Source organism: Tetrao urogallus (genome assembly GCF_951394365.1).
Source record: "Tetrao urogallus genome assembly, chromosome: 7".
NCBI lineage: Eukaryota > Metazoa > Chordata > Aves > Galliformes > Phasianidae > Tetrao > Tetrao urogallus.
Window position 1 is genome coordinate 33,441,272 of NC_136820.1, and position 14,356 is coordinate 33,455,627.

General features: G+C 36.5%; 2 protein-coding genes across 3 annotated transcripts in view; both read right to left on the reverse strand.

The window, feature by feature from the left end:
• Positions 1-14,356, reverse strand: part of LOC306948731 (LIM zinc-binding domain-containing Nebulette) — a gene marked incomplete at both ends in the record, with an annotated part of 234,835 nt that overhangs the window by 24,643 nt on the left and 195,836 nt on the right. The gene's annotated exons all lie outside the window — the stretch shown is intronic.
• The window catches only part of LOC306948601 (uncharacterized protein), a gene marked incomplete at both ends in the record, with an annotated part of 60,456 nt that overhangs the window by 1,918 nt on the left and 44,182 nt on the right, over positions 1-14,356 (reverse strand). The window contains 7 exons of the mRNA XM_079538245.1: positions 864-1,007; positions 1,382-1,474; positions 5,613-5,705; positions 11,113-11,217; positions 11,658-11,768; positions 12,091-12,201; positions 12,839-12,949. Of these exons, the coding sequence (XP_079394371.1) occupies positions 864-1,007; positions 1,382-1,474; positions 5,613-5,705; positions 11,113-11,217; positions 11,658-11,768; positions 12,091-12,201; positions 12,839-12,949 (768 nt within the window). The remainder of the gene's footprint in view (positions 1-863; positions 1,008-1,381; positions 1,475-5,612; positions 5,706-11,112; positions 11,218-11,657; positions 11,769-12,090; positions 12,202-12,838; positions 12,950-14,356) is intronic.

The following is a 14,356-nucleotide window of genomic DNA, read 5'->3' on the forward strand; positions in this document are numbered from 1 at the left end:
CTGAAATACATTTGAAGTTTATTAAAGCTTATAAAACTTGGTTTTTGAAGCAAAGCCTTGAATTCTTTCTGTAAAGTCTTCTTATTAATGCATTTATGTGAACAGGCACACAGATGCACACAATATCTCAACATTTACCACACTGGTCTTTGGCAGTACAGAGAAATATCTTCTATTTGGAATGGAGTAAACCACAAATAATGTAATAAACTCACGCAGAGCAAATGAAAAACCTGAATTTCAGCAGCAAACACTGTAAATGTGTATTTCTCCACACACAAAAATTCCATAAGGATATGATTCATGTTTTAACTTACATAGCCTACATATTCAGCCACACTAAATATGGATGCTGATGGAAGTCTCACTAAGGAGAAAGGCTCATCAACGTGGTACAAATTCTGCAAGAATGCAACTGCATACTCAAAAATCTCCTACCTTCTTCCACATGCTCCTACAAACAGAATAACTTTCTAATATTTTCTTCAGCCATTAAGCAAACTCTGATAGGAAATTTAGAGAGGAGCCAGCCTCTTGCCAGGCAGGAGAGAAGTGGATTTTGAGTTTTACCCATTTAAAAAAAAAAAAAGAAAGAAAGAAAAAAAAAAGAAAAAAGAAAAAAAGCTGAATAAATATTCTATAAAAAAAAAAAAAATCCGTGAAGATTTCCTGCAAATATCCAAGACATTATAATAAAAAACTGCAGCCATTTCTTCAGTTGAGATGCAGTGTTTTAAATGCCATTTTCTGAACAGAAGAGTGGCTTTTCAAAACTGCTTCCTAAAAGAGGGCTTTCAAATAATTCCATTACTGAGTCTGCTAACTAAAGCAGAGGTACAGGTTCTGGAGACAAAACGTTATACTGATCCTGTATACCCAGAAATTATGCAAAGGAATAAATGAGAGAAACTTCCCATGCTGACATTCTCTTGATTCCTCTTGACTCTTTCAATCTCCGGAGTGACACTTACAGGTGTAGCTTTGTAGAGCTGCTCTTTATACTGAACCTAGTAAACACGGCAAAAGGTATTACGCAAAGACTTCCAAGTAACAGGAGTACATCAATGCATTAGAAATCATCACAGAGCACACTACATTTGGCTGGAAAATATCATTCCTTAGTAAACACCATCATCTTTCTACCACAATACTTAAGACTCACACTACTGTAATTTTTCTGTTTCAAAGGTAAACAACTGATGTTTCAATAGGAATGTTTCACTCTGTTAGTTAAAGTGCAGGGCTAAGGAGCTAACATCTTAATTATTAATTGACTAAATTAGTCTTTGTGGACAAACAGAAACCAGCACAAACATCACACACATATTCACTGAGGCTCCGACACACAATAAAGATTGCAAACAGTGAAAACAGGGCACACATTGCTTATATTCTTCTGGTTTTCCTTGATTCTCCTTAGTTCGGGTGGATCAGAAATAGGAGTTGCATGCTGAATTTCTTCTTTGTATTTAACCTGCACAACAAATATTATGAAATATTAGCAACTCATAAAGTATATAGGCAAGTAATAAAACACAAGTTTTATAATCCATCCTTTGCATGCACCGCATAGCTAGACCAGACCTACCAGCACTACTGACATGAGCAAGAAGAGATATGTTTCATTTCTGAGACAGACTGCTCGGTCTCAGATAGGTCTTATTTGATAAGATACAGATAAAGGCATAAAACAAGCCTGGTATCCTAAAACTGTTATGGCATGAATATACATCACATCAGATTGCAGCTATCTTCACGGTAATTGAGATGCCACATATACTACTTGGAGATTTGCATGACTTTGACAATGTCTTGGTCTTGTATTATCTTACTGGAGAATCTACCAGTCCATTCCAGAAACCAAATATTTCACAGATGTGATTCTGCAAGGGTAGAATGTGGAAGTGGCTTCAAAGTCTGGTTGAAGTTCTCTGAAAACATGCACATTATGAAGAATGCAGATGTTTGGATGGATTATGCTTTTGAAGACGCTGTCAGAGATTTAGTGATGTTTTTGCCACCTCTCTTCTGAACAGTGTGTTTGGATATGGTAGAATCCACAATTTGAAAGACACAAAGAACTAGAAGCACTTCTTCAATTATACACCACATGTATCAAAAATGGAACTCAATTTAATGAGAAAACACTGTGAGGTAACTGCACATGGTATTAAAAAGAAAGACATTATATTTTCTGTTTTTCCATATGCTATCCAACACAGTCATCCTGGACAAATTAGTGCAATGTCTTTTTCTTGCTGTCTGTTACTAAATATCTGTCCACTATTTGGTACATTATGCTTCAAATCCCTTTTTCACTGTAGCAAAACAATATCCAGAGTCCATGTCATTGTTCACAATATGGCATGCTGCTTTCTTCTTTAAAATGGTAAATACAACAGCAACATTCACAAAAATATTCAAAATTGTGTCTGCAGTGATACATGATAGTAGGAAATGTTTTTCATTAGCAAGACTCACGGAAGCAAAAGAATATTAAGAACAAGAGAATAGTATAATTAATCTATTTTTGCAGTTTTATATTTATGTAGCGTACAAAATTTATTCTTAACAAATTTTTAAGGCTGCAAAATCAAGCATTCAAAAGTCAGAAAACAACACAAGTTACTTCATCAATGTAACCTTAGTTCTGCCTCTTATACAAATATGTTCCACATTCAGATTTTAATATACTTTGTTCTACTGTATACTTTTCCTCTTCATGTGCTCAATAACCTTCTTTATCAACAAAAGCTGTTTCTCTCAAGAGAATTCTGTTTCATTCCTTATATATAATCAATGATCCTTACTCAATGAGTAGCTCACATATGAATCAAGACTGCTTTGTCATACTTTTCTTTTTTTAAACTGTTTTAAGTTCCTACTCTGAAAACAGAATTTCTGCTTTCCTCAGGAAATCACTGCAGTTTCTCCTCACTAAAGTACATGACTTTTTGCACAAATTAGCTCCTCTACTATGCTCCGAAGGCAGGAGAAATAGAGCTGTGATAAGGAAGAGTACTATTTTTACTAGAGAGAGCAAAGACTTGTAGCAGCTACTCTGGTAACATCTTTTAAAAAACAAAAGATAATACTGCACCTGAATTCAAATGACAGCTCCCAGTGAACTGTACTGTGTTAATCAGGAAACCAAAGCAGGTTTGTCTCAGTGGGACTTTACAAAATCTAATAGTTAAGGATTGGATCACAAGGCCTATACACAGGAACTTGTATTCATGCTCTTGAGTACTGACTTTGTGACCTTAATAATACTCCCTGAACATAGAAGCAATTTCTCATGGCTGAAAAATGTATTTACATTCCTTCTGTGCCTTTATCTAAGCCCCATGTTGTTTGTAGCAGTAGGCTTTAACATTTACATTGACTGTCCAAACCCATAAGAACAAGCGCAGTTTGGTACCTCTGTGGACACCAACATTAAAGAAATAGATAATATTTTGAATATTTGAATATTTTTTATCACAGATAAATGCTGGAAGGAAGCAAGGAAGTAAAGAGTCTAAGCAACCTCGGGTCCTGTTTCACCTCTGAAAGGATGCATCTATGCACAGGAGCACACCACTCTGCCTGTCTATCCTACCTTTGGCCTTTCTATTTTGGTCACAGCCAACGCCTTCTATACTTTCAATTCTTCATCCCTCATTTTTTTATCACCTAAATCCACTTGAGCAAATACTATTTGCTAGATGGATTTCAACTCTCTTCTCTAAAGCCAATTTTACTTTTTTTTAACACAGGCTATACAACTTGTTTTTCTGTGAACTTATTCTTGGAAGCCACTTTGGCTTAAATTAATAAATAAATGATTAAATAAATAAAACAAAAACAGCCCAAAGCTGTTCAGATCAGAAATGGAAAATTTCAGTCCAGACAGTTAAGTAAGAAGTATTAAACTGTTGAAAACAGCATCTTTTAATAGAGAGCATTAGGTAAGTTTAAAAATTGGCAGTGCTACTATTCCTTAAAATACTTCAAATTGTCCACAGCTTAAGTCTTAATCAGCCTTTTTGGTGCTAAGTGACATATCACAAGAGTTTCCTGATGAATTTCACACAAAGAAAAACACAACTACAGTCTTCTCCCCAAAAAACTTTCTTCCTCATGCTGCGTCCATCTTGCCAGTCCTCTAATATAAAGAAGTTAAAAAAAATCGTCTTAGTTATTTGTATATTCTTGGTTCAGATTCAGTTTCAGTCCACGGGTCTGATGTTTGCTTTTAAAGTTTTGTGAGCCACTAACTATTTATGAGGCTGTCTCATCCTTCCTATTCATCACAACAGGTGAGATCAGCTCAACCACATTGGCTGACATCACCTTGTTTTTCAGAAGAAGAAAACAGAGTGTTCTGAGATTTGCCTCCAATAGATGTCATCTGGAAGAATCTGATCACTTTCAGAACGTGATGCAATGGACTTTTGTTGTTGTTGTTGTTGTTGTTGCGTAATACATGATGACTGCTATTTTGGTCAGACTTTCTTATTTAATTGGGGTTTTTGCACTGCTGATGAGCATCAAATTCCATTAAAATCATCCAGCACAGCAGTTTTAAAACTGTCCTAAATCCTGGCTAAATTCAAGGATATGTGTAAGATATTTAAATCTCAAAGAGTGAAAATTGGTGTAATTTGTTTTTTTTATTTTTGGGCTCCTGTGAATTACATCATACAGTTTCCCTTTTACTGACAAATAGTTTAAAAATTTATTTCGTGCTGCCTTTAAATTTGACATACTTTCATTTTAATAATTACTGTACAAAACCTAAGTAATCATAAGTACCCCACATAGGCTAGCACAGCAAAAGGCATGCTACTAAACCACTATTATTAAAGTCACAACCACATTTTGTATTTCTCTTGATACACTTTTGTTCAAGTGCAGTTACCAGCATACCGATCTACCTTTCATCACCACTGTTTAGACTTTGTGAAAAAGCAAAAGCTGTCTTAGCTTGAGCACTCGAGTGCTACGCGCGACGCACAAGAGCATTCTTCTATTTCACTCTAAAATGTATCCAGTGAAAAATATGAGTACGATTTCTCCTAGTAAGCCTCTGTCTGTTTGTGCGTGGGTAGGTGTGGGTGTGACTACTCTCAAAATAAACTGCTCAGGTAACTAGAAATTAAGTTTAAGACATCAGCTTATCAGCACACATAGAGGCATAAATCCTCAACCTTCTCACAAGGTTTGAGATGAGCATTCATTTCTTTCTTCTTGAAATATAAATGGTACCAAATCCTGTGTAATACATGCAGACTCAAAAAATCTTTAAAGATTTTCATTTTTGTCATGTGATTTATGACTACAGTTCAGTCTGGCATATCAGTCAATACAGTTTGCATTTCTCACTCTTTAAAGACAAAACTCTTTCTTCAAATGATTTTCTTCCTATATTTAATAATCATTCAGTTTGAAATTCTACCTTTGGACTCAGAAAAACTATGCTAGAATGGAGCTTTATATCTGAAATCCAGTGAAATAGTAATGGAATGAGATACATGACACGAAGACATAGAATTTTTAGTAAAGAAAATGAAAAAAAAATCTGACCACTGCTTACTCACATAAGAATAATCACTGTTAATAACACTCACCGAACTAATATTCTGCTGATTTTTCTTTACTCTTTCAATCTCTGGAGTCTCTTTAACAGCTGTGCCAGCTCCTACCACCTTCTTATAAAACACCTTTATTTCCCAAAAAGAAAAAGTAATTATTAGAATGATAGCATTGCAAGTACAAGTTCTCATAAAAGGACTGGGCAATTTTCCAAGTTTCAAATTGGTCTGACAAATCTTGCTAAGAAAGCAAATACTTCAATTTTTTTATAAATCAGACCAATTATCAATAACTATAATAATATTTTATTTGTTTTCCACTGTAAACCAGACAAGCTATTATTACCCTTCAGACTGACTTCAAATATGTGCAAGCATTTGTAATGACAGTTTATACTTTCAAAATAATATCAAAATTTAAATCAGCGTTAATGAACATTTAAAAATGCAACTTTATGCTTGAGTAATCTCACTGAATTCAGTATAATTGAAAATGCATGTACATGCAAGATTTTAATTTTGGGTTTAATCTTCAGATTTTAAAATCCTTTGAGATGTTAATAGATATTATTACTTCTAATTTAACAAAACAGAAAATGACATATTTGTGACTAAATAACCCGGAGAGCCAGAGCTACAATCCAAGTCATGCAATCTTTGTCTTCTGCATTCAAGCCAGAAGGCTGTGAACTGTATCTAAAAACTCTGTTCTGAAAAGTCACACAAGCAGTTTATACAAGGAATGCTGTGGAAGTAAAGTCGTCTATTTTATTATGTTGGCCCACAATGTCAGAGGCTAATGTTGGTGGTATGGCAGTCAAGGTTAAACCTTCCCACCTTCTGTTCCATTTTGTTGTTGAATGACAGATGGTAGCAGAGGGGCAGTCTGACAAAATGGCATTCAACATGGAAATGTGTGTGGAGCAAAGAGGTAGAATTGAATTCCTTCATACGGAGCAAACTGCACCCACTGATGCTCCACAGAATGGATGTGAACACAGTGGTGGGTGGTGCTTTTCAGCAGTGGCATCAATACTGGTTAACCATGCACAGCTGTCACACCAAAGTACACATGCAAAGTTTGCACCAGGTAGATCATATGAATGATCACACAGCAACAAAAAGAAACTCGTATGCAAGTTTGTTAGGACCTATTTAGGACCTACTGAACCAATTCGAAGCTGAAGGTAACAGTTCCCTGGATTGCTTCATTACCAGTGAAGAGACTGGTGTCACCACCATGAGCTGGTGTCAAAACAGCAGTTCATAGAGTGGCAACATGTGAACTCTTCACTGAAGGGGAATTATTCAAGACACAGCCCTCAGAAGGTAAAGTGATGTCTTTTGGGATAGGAAACCAACAATCCTTCTGAATTTCCTGGAACCCAGACAAACCATTAACTCTGACTGCTGCATCGTGAAGCCAATTCAGATGAAGGCCTACAGTTTCATAGATGGACCAGAGAGGAAGACAACCTTCCTCTCGCAACACATTAATGTTAGAGCCCATACCAGTTTGAAGACTGTGGAGTACATTGCCAATCCTTGGTGCCCTGTCCTACCACACCCATTATATAGCCCAGATTTGGTGTCTTCTGACTTCCAGGTCTTCAGACTGCATAAGCAACATTTCCCTATCAACTGTGCCATCAGAGCAGATGTGATATAGTGGGTCACCTCCATTGGTGCAGATTTTTACAAGTGCAGCATCACTTGCTTACCATAGGTCAAAATGCATAGCTAATGGTGGAATGACTATGCTGAAAAATAGTGCTTTGTAGCTAAGAATTTATTCAAATAGCTTTATTGTGCTCTTTGCATTTGTTGCGCTTTCTGTGGAAATAAATGGAGGCATTACTTTCAGAGCAACCTATGCGAAATTCTCCTCATTTCAATCGTTTCAATGAAGTATAAAATAAAAGCACATCAGTAGAACCAGTCGTTTAAATTTACTGAAGGAGACAGTAAATAACTGCTCCACAAATTCCAAATGTGGATATAATTTAAATAACCATGAAGCACCAGTTCAGATGGAAAAACTCCTGAAGTTTTATTTTTATTTCAGCATTTGTTGTCACAGATGTTACCATTCCAGTAAGCATTTCCAGACTAGCAGTTTAAAAAGAAAAAGTCTGGTCCTGGCAGTTATAAAATAAATCTTTACCATTTAGCATTTCTATTTTCATGAACCAAGGTTTATTCTACTTCAAAATTTTACTTCTCTCAAACATTAAACCATGAAATATTCTGACCATAAACTAGGGTGACAGTACTGGTGAGTTTTCTAGTGGAGAATTAAGTATATGAGTACATTTTCAGATACTCAGAAAACCTTTAGCAATTGAAAATTTTCTTTTATCGCATAAGAGCAAAATCAGCTCAGAGGAAGAGTTTGAAAAATATTTTGCACATGCATATCAGTACAAAGTATAAAGATTGAAACTGTGGACTAAAGTAAGCAGTTCAGATTTTTCATACTCTACTGATAACTTATTCCCTCTCCTCCCTACCCTTGCACCATATGTATGTTCAACTCTCTTCTCCACTCTACATCCTAAATCATGGCTTGAGCTAACAAGCCACACAATGTGACCTACGGAATATTCAGGGGCATCATTATACCATTATAATCTCTTCTCTGCCAGCAATACAGACTTATCAAAAAATCAAACAAGCACTTAGCTTTCTTTCCAATATTACTTTGGTTTTGTTTGAAAGAGGATAAGTTGAATTTTTTCTATAGTGCTAGTCTATGGGGCACCCATAGCCACTGTGGACTAAAGCCCCAGCTTATAGCTGCTATTTATTCTGATGTGGGAAGCCTTCCCATCTCTTGAGGCCCTATAGAGGGATCTGGACAGGCTGGATAGCTGGGCTGAAGCCAATAGGGTGAGGTTCAACAAGACCAAATGCCAGGTCCTGCATTTTGGCCACAACAACCCCAAGTAACACTACAGGCTTGGGGCAGAGTGGCTGGAAGACTGTGTAGAGGAATTGGACGGGGGGGTATTGATTGATGCTCGGTTGAACATGAGCCAGCAGTGTGCCCAGGTGGCCAATAAGGCCAATGGCATCTTGGCTTGCATCAGAAACAGTGTTGCCAGCAGGAACAGGGCAGTGATTTTCCCCCTTCACTCAGCTCTACTGAGGCCACACCTCAAGTACTGTGTCCAGTTTTGGGCCCCTCACTGCAAGAAAGACATTGAGGCCCTGGAGCGGGTTCAGAGGAGGGCAACAAAGCTGGTGAGGGGTCTGGAGCACAGGGCTGATGAGGAGCAGCTGAAGGAGCTGTGATTGTTCAGTCTGGAGAAGAGGAGGCTCAGGGGAGACCTCATTGCTCTCTATAACTTTCTGAAGGGAGGTTGTAGTGAGCTGGGGGTCGGCCTCTTCTTTCGTGAAATTAGTGATAGGACCAGAGGGAATGGCTTCAAGCTGCACCAGGGGAGATTCAGGCTGGACATTAGGAAATACTACTTCTCTGAAAGAGTGGTCAAGCACTGGGATGGGCTGCCCAGGGAGGTGGTGGAGTCACCGACCCTGGAGGCGTTCAAGGAACATTTGGACGTTGTGTAGAGGGACATGGTTGGTAAGTACTATTGGTGATTGGTGGATGGTTGGACTGGATGGTCTTGTAGGTCTTTTCCAACCTTGGTGCTTCTGTGATTCTGTAATTCTGTAAAGTACACTTTTCTCCCCTACCAGGGAGGCAGTGATAAAAAATATTAGACTAAGAATTTTTTCTATAGAAGAGAAGACTAAATAGTAAAAATCCTATTGTAAATAATCTGCCTAATGAGCTAGTGAGCTATAAGCAGCACTGATTTTATCTGCAGAGCTAGCCATCTTTTTTTGGTCCCATAAAACAGGAAAATACTTGAGATGAAATAAAAAAATCAGAAGCCAATTAAGTGTCATTAACTTTTTCTACATAAAGGTGTTCCTTTAAGTTAGTAAAAACTTACCTTTATAATCTAATTTGTCCAACTAAACTAAACTAACTAAATTCTCTCTTCAGTCTCACTTATGAACAGCTTTCTTACCTTTGGAAGATCCACTTCAGGTACACAGAAATGCTGATCACAACACAACCTCAAAGACATAATGCTTTTATTTCATGTTATGCAGTACACTAACTACATAAATCCAAAAGAGGACTGTCAGTCTTGGCAGACTGGACATACATTGCTGCAATGAGTTCAGATGCATCAAATGCTCTAAAAGGCTTAATTAAGTAGTGCATGGTTTTTACATGGCTGGTATCTGACTGTTAGTGAGCCCATTCTGCTTAGATCTGCTGACCTGAGAACTCAATCAAAAGCTATCAAACACTGAAGCAGAGAAGAAAGCAGATCAGTAGGGGCTAGCTGGGATCCCCTCCATTACATGGGGTGTTGGTATAGGATGCCAGCAACAGCAGATACAGAGCTAATTGCCTTCACACCATGCAGCTAAGCACCATTCAAAACCAAGAGGCAACAGGCTACAAGAAACTGGGGTCAGGGGGCCTGTCAGCAGCTTATATTAGGAAGATGCAGCTTTCAGCTGTTCTCATTCGAGGGAAGGAAAGGAGCCAATACCTAATGGCTGAAAGAGGTTAAAGGAGAAGTAGAGCAGTCCAGAACACCCTCAGAGACTTCAACTTCTTTCCCTTCAGGCTCTGAATTCCCTAAGGATGCCACGGTGATACGTGAGAGCACCAGGAAATTGCCTCTGAGAGAAACTAATAGACCTTGTACTTGTAGTGGTGAAGCTGTGAGAAGCTCTAAAGAATTACATCTGTGTCAGATAACGCTAAAATTCTGGAGTTACTTAAATGCTTCTCTCTCAAATCATTGGCTTTATTAGTATTATTTAGTCTGCCAGAAAAACAGACACTAACTGGACAGTATGTGGCTCTAAAGGCTAAATTTGCCCTCCATCTTTTCTTCAGTTATATTAAAAGTAAAACCGGAATTACTAACAGCAGAGTCAATGGGCCCAAAGAAGAAATGGAACTGAACACAACAATCATGAACTGGACAGTCTTCAAAATCTAAATTCATAATTTATATCTGAGGATAGATTAAAACTTAAATCCAGCATAACATTTTTAAAATGTGACAAGTGTATCATAAAATCATTAGACATATATTTATGACACTTGCTCTGTTCTAATTTTATACCAGAATGCTAGTGTTCTGTACATATGATAGGAAACAGATGAAAAGTCCTATTTGCACAGTAAGAAGCCTTAGTTATTTTGTCCATTTAAATAAAATGCTCCTGGGGCTTGATGGAAAAAGAAATCTTTTAAAAATAATTGCGGTATGGCAAGGCAGTATAAGTGCTTTAGCAAATCAAAATAAGTGTCACACCTAGAAAAAACTGGTTATTTTTTTATTGAAAGAAATGAGCGATACAGACTTTGCCAGGAAAATATTGCAAACAGTTCAAAGGACATTTACTCATAAGTTCCCTATTTCATGCTAAGGCACAAGGGACACTATTTAAGCAGAAAATATCTGAAAATGTGAAAGAGAGAAGCAGTATTACTCACTGAACTGATGTTTTTCTGAGTACTTTTTATCCTCTCCATCTCTGGAGTGTCTGGGACAGCAGAGTAGTTACAGAGCATCTTCTCTGCTTCGTCTTTGTACATTTTCTGAAAAATAATTTTGAAATGTCAATTCCCTGTTTCGTTAGGGCTTAGAATACACAAACTGCCACAAAAAAAATGCTTATTGCTGACGAGTGTCAACAGTCATTTACAGTACTAATTTCAACATCTTTCCTCCATGATATTCCTATCACTGTGGAACCCTTGTGTCCCTATCTATGTGGAACAGCTGACAGTAAAGAAAACACATATATTTTTTTCTTCCCATTAGGTAATGTAAAAAGATCTGCAAGTAGATGTAAAAAATTCAAGACAACTTATGTGGCATGACAGGCCTAAATACAAATAAGAATCAGGCAGTAAGATTTTTTCTATGTGTAAATTAATTTCATATAGGTTTGAAAGCCTCTACAGAGATAGAGAAGTATTCTGAGCAATGTACTTCCAGCACTCATTGTTACACACAAATTAAAAACTACGCCTACCTGGCTTGCTATTTCTGAAGCTCTTTTCACCCGTTGTATTTCAGGAGTAAATGGACCAACTTGCATCCCTTTTCCTATAATTTCAGTCTCCAAATCTTTTCTATATTCTTTCTGCAAAATAAATTAAGATTAAATAAAAATAATGTATATTAGAGTAAAATCCAGTGAACTGAACTGGAATAAAATTAAATAAAGACATATCCCTGAGTATGCAGTATAACTAATTCCATGGTTATTTGCACACATTGTCTTCAAAGCTATACTGATATCACTGATTAGCCTTCAAAAGAACTGCTTCAATTTCTGTAATTCGATTTTTCTTTTTTTTTTTCTTTAAATTGTGCTCTGCTTATTCCTTTTAGCATAAGTTTTTTTTAACATCTCATTCCATTTCACTTCAAAAGTAATCTTAATAGATCCAATCTGTACTCACCTGGCTTACAATTTCAGAAGCTTTCTTTGCTCGTTGTATATCAGGAGTATCCATGCCCACTTCCATTCCCTTTCCTTTAATTTCATTTTCCAAGTCTTTCTTATATTCTTTCTGAAAATAATATTATTAGCATTACTCAGATGTCCAGCAAACAAATCCTTCCATTTTTCCTCTCTGTTCAATTCCACCAAGCATCATCCATAAAGAATCAAACAACTTTTGGTTCAACAGTATTATCTTTGTAGGATCTATATACAACTCAACTGTACTACAGCTGCGATCAGGTTAAAAAATTCTTTTAACAGACTGCTTTCTCCATATTTGACAGTCATATTTATCTGTCTTTCCAACTTCGACAGTCACAGCCAGAGGAATATGTAGTCAGCAATTTTTACCCTTCACCTGTTCTTTGCGACACTCAGATCACAAGGCTTTTAGCATGTCTCTAGCTGTGTTTATTGTTTGGCCCTACCTAAACAAGCAGCTGCTATGTAAACCTAAAAGTAGGAGGGCTTGCAGCTACTGAACACAATCAAGGCCAGGCATGGTTAAGGGTCGAAGTTCTGGGAACATTTAGATTTCCCCACATGTGGACTACATAACTTTCAAACTCCATAAAGCTCAACAGAGTAGGTCTTTAGTGAACCTGTTATATGTCTATTGTCTAGATTATTTGTCATGCAGAACTCTCAACAACAATAATGTTCATTATGTCAGAGGCAAAGCTTGGACCAGGCATGATACTTACAGTGCTTGCAATTTCAGAAGCTTTCTTGGCTCGTCTTATCTCAGGAGTATCTGGACCAACTTGCATGCCCTTCCCTTTAATTTCAGTTTCCAGGTCTTTCTTGTATTGTTTCTGTAAAATAAAAACTCATACATTAGGTTCACAATAGTCAGAAAATTATGGGTAGATTTTTACACAAGAGTCAATTTAAGAGTCACAATTTCATCCTCAATCAAAAATCTTAACTAGAGCATTAAAACTCTCAGGAGTCTTGGCAAGATTTTAATAGGAAAACATGTAAAAACCTAGAGGAGAAAAACTTTAGGAGAATATACTGAATACACAAATACAGTGAATATACAAAACTCCACGGCTGAATCTGGGAGGGGGCTAGGTGAATCTGCCCATACAGATTGCTGTAATTATCTTCTAAAATAAAGAGGCAGTTTAGCTCAGCAAAACCTAGTCTAATAAGCTGGTACTTGATGCCAGACTAATAGAAACACATTTTAAGAAAATATTTTATTCATAAAGACTACATGCTAGAAATTTAATACAGAACAGAACTGTTTCCACCGAACTTTCAGAACATGAAATTGTAATTTATTCATTTGATACATCTTTACTGAACCACAGCCATTAGACAAGTGGCTGTACTCATCCATGATTGCTGCTTTATCCCCACAACATAAATTATAAATAAATAGTAATCAGGAATCTTCAGCTTTTTCAAGCATGGATGTATTTCATTTTCTTTTTAAATAATATTAAAAAGTAATACTGAAAATCACATACAATAATTGTACTTTTTAATACATTACACTTAAAAAAATTAAAAGACTTTTTTATGATCTCTGGCACTGCAATCTTTGATACTGTAGAAATAATCATTTTTACTATTTTAGTTCATCTGCTTATGGAAAGAAGAAAACTTTTTAAAATTTTTCCTAATTTTCCTAATTTTCCTGTTCATTAACTATTTTTAGGTTACATTTTAGTTAGGAGAAAAAAAAAGAATATCCTCATTACAGTGCTCTAAACACTGCAAAAAGTAACAAGAATGAGAGCAAAAATACTTTCAGTTTTCTATCTCTGTCTCACTCTGATGAGGAAATGCGATAAAACTACTCTCTACTTCCAAAACCAGACTCCAAAATTCCCAATTTTTTTATTTTTTCTAAGTTTCAGTTAAAAAGTGAGAAGACACCATCTCCCACTTCCTCTCTGCTAAAAGCAGAATGGCAAATGCTTGCTCCCGGCTTCCTGCTGTGTGTACAACAAGGAGAAGATAACTCAGGGATTTACAGCTACGTATTCCTGCACTTGCTCACACTGGTAAGGTTGGGCCCTATGCACAGCAGTATCTCTGGTTATTATGGCTAGAGATACATATATGTGTAAAAAAAAAAAAATACACATATCATATGTATATAAAACATACAAACATGTAGGGTTCTCCGAAAGTAATTAACACCTCTTATTTATTCCATGGAAATTATAATAGATACAAAGAGCACAATCACACTATTTATCTGAAAG